Source organism: Cheilinus undulatus, linkage group 24, assembly GCF_018320785.1.
Source record: "Cheilinus undulatus linkage group 24, ASM1832078v1, whole genome shotgun sequence".
NCBI classification, from domain to species: Eukaryota; Metazoa; Chordata; class Actinopteri; order Labriformes; family Labridae; genus Cheilinus; species Cheilinus undulatus.
The window spans coordinates 1,490,448-1,497,947 of NC_054888.1; the positions used below are offsets into that span (position 1 = coordinate 1,490,448).

At 40.7% G+C, this 7,500-nt stretch overlaps 2 protein-coding genes across 2 annotated transcripts in view; both read left to right on the forward strand.

Moving 5' to 3' along the window:
- Positions 1–1,392: 1,392 nt before the first annotated feature.
- Positions 1,393–6,644, forward strand: LOC121506437 (cilia- and flagella-associated protein 251-like). The gene is made up of 2 exons (XM_041782251.1): positions 1,393–2,318; positions 6,082–6,644. Exons 1-2 carry the CDS (start codon positions 1,439–1,441, stop codon positions 6,384–6,386), a joined length of 1,185 nt encoding a protein of 394 aa, XP_041638185.1. The 5' UTR covers positions 1,393–1,438; the 3' UTR covers positions 6,387–6,644.
- A 750-nt stretch (positions 6,645–7,394) lies between these two features.
- Positions 7,395–7,500, forward strand: part of LOC121506162 (zinc finger protein 513) — an 11,937-nt gene continuing 11,831 nt past the window's right edge. Inside the window, exon 1 of the mRNA XM_041781789.1 lies at positions 7,395–7,500. This exon is cut by the window's right edge and continues 14 nt beyond it. The gene's annotated coding sequence lies outside the window, so the exon portion shown is untranslated.

Below are 7,500 nucleotides of genomic sequence, written 5' to 3' on the forward strand. Positions count from 1 at the left end.
CCTCTCTGCTTTCATAACATCTCAACCTCTCCTGGCTCTGAGCTGCAGGCTCTCTCCGATCATGGCGAGCTGGTGGAGCTCCTCGGACCTGGACCAGGGGGTGGACCTGCAGGAGGGCTCCATCGTGTCCCGGGTGATCCAGGCGGTCGGCCTGTTTGGAGATATTCTCTCTCTGGAGGACACCATGGAGCCATTCCTGTCCAGAATCAGGAGGGAGAACGGGGCCGAGGGCGAGGAGGGAAGAGGTGAGGAAGAGGAGGAGGGTCAGGATGGAGCACTAAATATAGAGGAGGAAGAACAGGACAAAAGAACAGTAGAGGAAGAGAGGAAGAGTCATGAGGAAGAGGAGGAGGAGGGTCAGGATGGAGCACTAAATATAGAGGAGGAAGAACAGGACAAAAGAACAGTAGAGGAAGAGAGGAAGAGTCATGAGGAAGAGGAGGAGGAGGGTCAGGATGGAGCACTAAATATAGAGGAGGAAGAACAGGACAAAAGAACAGTAGAGGAAGAGAGGAAGAGTCATGAGGAAGAGGAGGAGGAGGGTCAGGATATGGGAGGTGATGAAGAAGTAGAGGAAGAGAGGAAGAGTCCTGAGGAAGAGGAGGAGGAGGGTCAGGATATGGGAGGTGATGAAGAAGTAGAGGAAGAGAGGAAGAGTCATGAGGAAGAGGAGGAGGAGGGTCAGGATGGAGCACTAAATATAGAGGAGGAAGAACAAGACGATAAAACAGTAGAGGGAGAGAGGAAGAGTCATGAGGAAGAGGAGGAGGAGGGTCAGGATATGGGAGGTGAATGTGATGATGAAAATGTAGAGGAAGAGAGGAAGAGTCATGAGGAAGAGGAGGAGGAGGGTCAGGATATGGGAGGTGAATGTGATGATGAAAATGTAGAGGAAGAGAGGAAGAGTCATGAGGAAGAGGAGGAGGAGGGTCAGGATGGAGCACTAAATATAGAGGAGGAAGAACAGGACAATAAAACAGTAGAGGAAGAGAGGAAGAGTCATGAAGAGGAGGAGTTCCAGGATATGGGAGATGATGAAGAAGTAGAGGAAGAGAGGAAGAGTCATGAAGAGGAGGAGGGTCAGGATGGAGCACTAAATATAGAGGAGGAAGAACAGGACAATAAAACAGTAGAGGGAGAGAGGAAGAGTCATGAGGAAGAGGAGGAGGGTCAGGATATGGGAGATGATGAAGAAGTAGAGGAAGAGAGGAAGAGTCATGAGGAAGAGGAGGAGGGTCAGGATATGGGAGATGATGAAGAAGTAGAGGAAGAGAGGAAGAGTCATGAGGAAGAGGAGTTGGAGGGACAGAGAAAGGAGGAACAGAAAGAGAACGCAGAAGACGAGAATGTTCAGGAGGAAAAAGAGAAAGATGGAAAAGAAAAGATGGAAAGGGAGGAAGAAAACCAGAACACTGGAGAAGAAGAGGACGGATCTAAAATGTTGGAGAGAGAAGAAAAGAGGAAGGCAAACAGAGAAAAAGAAGAAGGAAGGACGATGGAAGAAGAAGAAGAGGAGGAAGAGAAAGAAGACCAGCAGGAGGATGGACACCAGGACAAGGAGGAAACAGGACAACAGAGGATGGAAGAACAGGAGGAGAAGATCGACCAGGGAGTGGAAATGGAAGATAACAAGGAGGTGGAAGAGGAGGAGGAGCAAGAGAGAGATGATGAAGAAGAAAAGATGGAGACAGAGAAAGAAAGAAGGCAACTAACCACTGCTGAAGAGGAAAAGACTGAGCAGAAGGTGGAAATGGACATCAACAAGGAAGAAGAGATGGAGGAAGAGGAAGAAGAAGAACAAGAGAGAGGTGGAGAAGAAGAAAACGTGGAGACAGGGAAAGAAAAATGGCAGCAAGCTGTTGTTGGAGAAGAAAAGAGTGAGCAGAATGTGGAGATGGAGGTCAACGATGAAGAAGAGATGGAGGAAGAGGAAGAGAGTGAGATGAAGGAAGAACACGAGAGTGGACAGAATGAAGACATGAGCAGAGAAGAAGAACCCCAGAGCCCGTCCCCTCCATCTCCTCCCCAGGCCTGTGCAGACCCTCTGCAGGGTGATGGAGCAGAAAGAGGGGGCGGAGCTAGCGGACAGGACAACGGGGACGTTAACGCCACCTCAGCGGGCAGAGACAAAGACGAGCAGGGAGCAGTCCCTCTGACAGACACCAGCCCTCATGTCTACACCGCTCTGGACCTCACAAACCTCACAGACCAGGACATCCAGGGTCTGACATCACTTCCTGCTCACGGGGATCACGTCGAAGTCGCAGAGGAAGCCGTGGACGAGGACGCCTGGGAAATCATCACTGATCCACAGACAGGTAACCTCCACCACACTCTCAGAACACCTGGATCATTTCTGACCACAATACGAGCGATTTAGAAGATGTGCAGGACTTTTCTGCAGTTCATTAAGACTAAAAATAATACCTCCCCTCGTCTTAGTGTCAGAATAAACATGTTAACAGGATCACATTTAAAATGAAGGACTGTAACCGCCCGTCTTTGGTATTATAGAAAACATTTACTGTCTCAGTTCAAGTGTGGCATCTATGGTGTACTGTTAGGCAGAAATAGAGGGGAAATGCCCCCCAACATCCCCAGCTTCACAAACATTCCATCCTCTCCCATTAAAATGTTTTCATCCTGTAAAGTCTATAAAACACTCTTTCCTCTGGCTTTGAAATGATGTCGTTCTTTAAAGCGTATTAAACATTGTCCTACATTTCCTGAATATTTCCTTATAAAGAAAGAGCTTATTTTCTCTCTTTACTGTCAGAAATATTACATTCCAACAGATCTGACCTCATGGTGTCTGTTCTTCTTTGGAAACTTTTGGAAAAGTGGTTGGAATTGTCAAACAGCTCTGGTTTCCCTGGCTCCTCCCCATTTCCACCCACTTCTCCAAAAGTACACAACCATGGCCTACTATTGGGCAAAAATGGAGGGAAAAGCGAGCAACATTCCCGGCCAATATTCCGTCCTCTATGTTTAATGACAATGTCATCCTATAGAGTCTTTAAAACATTCTGTCCTCTATGTTTAATGATAATGTCATCCTATAGAGTCTTTAAAACATTCTGTCCTCTATGTTTAATGATAATGTCATCCTATAGAGTCTTTAAAACATTCCGTCCTCTATGTTTAATGATAATGTCATCCTATAGAGTCTTTAAAACATTCCGTCCTCCATGTTTAATGATGATGTCATCCTATAGAGTCTTTAAAACATTCCGTCCTCTATGTTTAATGATGATGTCATCCTATAGAGTCTTTAAAACATTCCTCTATGTTTAATGATAATGTCATCCTATAGAGTCTTTAAAACATTCCGTCCTCCATGTTTAATGATGATGTCATCCTATAGAGTCTTTAAAACATTCCGTCCTCTATGTTTAATGATGATGTCATCCTATAGAGTCTTTAAAACATTCCGTCCTCTATGTTTAATGATAATGTCATCCTATAGAGTCTTTAAAACATTCCGTCCTCTATGTTTAATGATAATGTCATCCTATAGAGTCTTTAAAACATTCCGTCCTCCATGTTTAATGATAATGTCATCCTATAGAGTCTTTAAAACATTCCATCCTCTATGTTTAATGATGATGTCATCCTATAGAGTCTTTAAAACATTCCATCCTCTATGTTTAATGATGATGTCATCCTATAGAGTCTTTAAAACATTCCATCCTCTATGTTTAATGATGATGTCATCCTATAGAGTCTTTAAAACATTCCATCCTCTATGTTTAATGATGATGTCATCCTATAGAGTCTTTAAAACATTCAGTCCTCTATGTTTGATGGTGATGTCATCCTATAGAGTCTATAAAACATCCTGTCCTTGATGTTTGATGATGATGTCATACTATGAGTCTATAAAACACTCCGTCGTCTGTGTTTAATGATGATGTCATCCTATAGAGTCTATAAAACATCCCATCCTCGATGTTTGATGATAATGTCATCTTACAGAGTCTATAAAACATTCCGTCCTCTATGTTTAATGATAATGTCATCCTATAGAGTCTTTAAAACATTCTGTCCTCTATGTTTAATGATAATGTCATCCTATGGAGTCCATACAACATTCCGTCCTCTATGTTTAATGATAGTTTCGTCATACAGAGTCCATAAAACATTCCGTCCTCTATGTTTAATGATAATGTCATCATATAGAGTCTTTAAAACATTCCATCCTCTATGTTTGATGAGGTTATCATCCTACAGAGACTTTAAAACATCCCGTCCTCTATGTTTGATGGTGATGTCATCCTATAGAGTCCATAAAACATTCCGTCCTCTATGTTTGATGAGGTTATCATCCTACAGAGACTTTAAAACATTCTGTCCTCTATGTTTAATGATGATGTCATCCTATAGAGTCTATAAAACATCCTGTCCTTGATGTTTGATGATGATGTCATACTATGAGTCTATAAAACATGTCATCTGTGTTTAATGATGATGTCATCCTATAGAGTCTATAAAACATCCCATCCTCGATGTTTGATGATGATGTCATCTTACAGAGTCTCTAAAACATTCCGTCCGCCATGTTTAATGATAATGTCATCTTACAGAGTCTCTAAAACATTCCGTCCTCTATGCTTGATGATGTCATCCTATAAAGTCTATACAACATTTCGCCTCTATGTTTGATGATGATGATTTCATCCTATGGAGTCTATACAACATTCCATCCTCTATGCTTAAGGATTATGTCATCCTATAAAGTCTATAAAAAATTCAGTCCTTTATGCTTGATGATGATGTCCTTATATTAAGTCTATAAAACATTCCGTCCTCTTTGTTTAATGATGATGTCATCCTATAGAGTCTATACAAAATTCCAACCTTCATGCTTGATGATGATGTCATTCTATTAAGTCTATAAAACATTCCGTCCTCTATGTTTGATGATGATGTCATCCTGTAAAGTCTATACAACATTCCGTCCTCTTTGTTTAATGATGATGTCATCCCATGAGTCTATAAAACATTCTGTCCTCTATGTTTGATGATGATGTCATCCTATAGAGTCTATACAACATTCCGTCCTCTTTGTTTAATGATGATGTCATCCCATGAGTCTATAAAACATTCTGTCCTCTATGTTTGATGATGATGTCATCCTATAGAGTCTATACAACATTCCGTCCTCTTTGTTTAATGATGATGTCATCCCATGAGTCTATAAAACATTCTGTCCTCTATGTTTGATGATGATGTCATCCTATAGAGTCTATACAACATTCCGTCCTCTTTGTTTAATGATGATGTCATCCCATGAGTCTATAAAACATTCTGTCCTCTATGTTTGATGATGATGTCATCCTATAGAGTCTATACAACATTCTGTCCTCTGCCTTTTATGATGATGTTGTTCCGCCCTTGTCATGAAATATGATGCCATTCTTCAACCCCTGTAAAACACGTGCAGACCTTCAGGCTATTGGTCATGTCTGCCAAACCTCTAATGATGCATAACTCATTTCCTTCACACCCAAATAGATCATTAATACTATCTAATTATAATAAAAATGATAATAATCTCTGATAATATTTCATTATAATAAAAATGACGATAGTATATGATAATATCTTATTATTAATCATTAATCTTCTGCTGTGACAGATAGTAAAGATACGTTCATTTATAATCTTCTGCTGTTTCAGGGGCATCAACGCCTCGCATTACTCCCTGTGAATGATTGCATAAATGCTGGGACGTTTGAATCCATGACTGGATGAACATATCTGATATCTGCCTCCCTTCTTTTGCATTGTTCCACCACAGAACTTGAGCTTGTTTGTTGTTTTCCTCTTCTAACTGTGTGGAGAGGACCTTACATAACTGCTGCTGTGATTGGCTTCAGCACAATCATTCACAGTGGAGATTCAGGCTGCAGAGTTAACTCGTCCATTAAAAATCCAATTAAAATTCCACAAAGATTACACCCACTGAAATGCCAAAAGCAAAAAATAATTAAAAACACTCCACAAAGCTAATAAACAGATAACTATAACCTTTTAAAAGTTTTCCTATCAAGGAGTCACGTTAAACTTTTGCTGTTCCAGATCACAGACTGCAGACCCGGGGTCACGGCTCAGTGATGTCCACGGAAGCACGACGACTAGAGAGCGGGGAGCCCAGTCCGGCTCAGAACTCATCCAGCTCAGAAAACTCGGCGATGGAGGCAAACAGAGACATAGAGGAAGGAGGTAAAGACTCTCACAGGATGAACTCAAAGGCCAACGCAGCAGACGACAAGAAGAATGGCAACGGTCAGTGCTCCAGGTACAAAACTGTGTCCTACCGGAGGATCCGCAAAGGAAATACCCGGCAGAGGATTGACGAGTTTGAGGCCATGATGGACTCGTGAGCCAGGCCTGGAAATACCATCAGAGGGTTCAGCTGATGGCTGTGAATGCACGTATTGATTCTTAAAAATAATAGAGTAGAGGACCCAGTATTGAGCCCTGTGGGACGCCATAACGAATGTCTACTCAGTCTGGTAAAAATCAAATGAAAGCAGGTCTAGAAATAGCCTGAACCTTATAGCTGTAGCTTGTTTATGTAATATTTTGATGCAATTTTAATAACTTAAAGCATCTTAAAACTGTGTTTTAGTAAATACAGGTAAGGTTTACCTGTATACTTTTCAAGTTAATATGAATTTCATGCTCTTATGATCACTTGTACTGTGTTTTTCATTGAATTTAAAAGTATTAAAACAACTGAAAGAGCAGAACAAATGTTCGCTGTGTTTTTGACTTCTTACTAACAGAAAAACTGGATTTTTATTTGATTTTTTTTTCCTCGTATTTTGTGTTCTTACTTTAATCTGCATATTTACTCAACCAATATTGCTCTTTTAGTTTTTAAATTGTATTAGTCTGTGTGATATATATGATCAAACCTGTTTAATTTTGTAAAAATACAAAATTTAGAGGGCACTAAACACAGCAGTTTGTCAAATTTGTCAATTTAATGGACCATAGTGGGACATTTTTAAAAATGTGTCCATACAGATGGCAACAAAGAGGGCATTTTTCATTAACATTACTGCTTCAGGAGGGTGCACAGCCCCCATTGCTCCATGTCTAAGTCCACTAGTGATAAAGACCTTCTAAAATTAAGAAAAGTAAAAAAAAAAAAACAAAAAAACATAGCATTACACAATAAAAAAACTGTTAACTGTGATCAAAAACAGATGAAAAAGATGCCAGCAACAAGTACACTGTATACTGTTGAAATATTTACCTAAATAAAGAATTAAATTGCACATAAATGGCGTTTTTACATCTTTAACTATTTTTCTGTAGGCGGACGGGCCTTTTTCAACAAAGACTACAAATCCCATGATCCTCTCCTCCTATCAGTGACGTCACACAGAGCCCGGACCCGGCGAACCTCTGCTAGTAGCGGTGTGCGTTTGGCAACAAAAGACGGATTTTTTAGCGGTTGACGCCGTTTTACTGAGGACGTATTTTCCG

Excerpts from the sequence above, each read along its gene's own strand:
- LOC121506437 (XM_041782251.1), top strand. The coding sequence starts at position 1,439 with ATGTTGGAGAGAGAAGAAAAGAGGAAGGCAAACAGAGAAAAAGAAGAA. Across the intron at positions 2,319-6,081 it reads CATCACTGATCCACAGACAG|ATCACAGACTGCAGACCCGG; the intron begins GTAACCTCCACC and ends TTGCTGTTCCAG.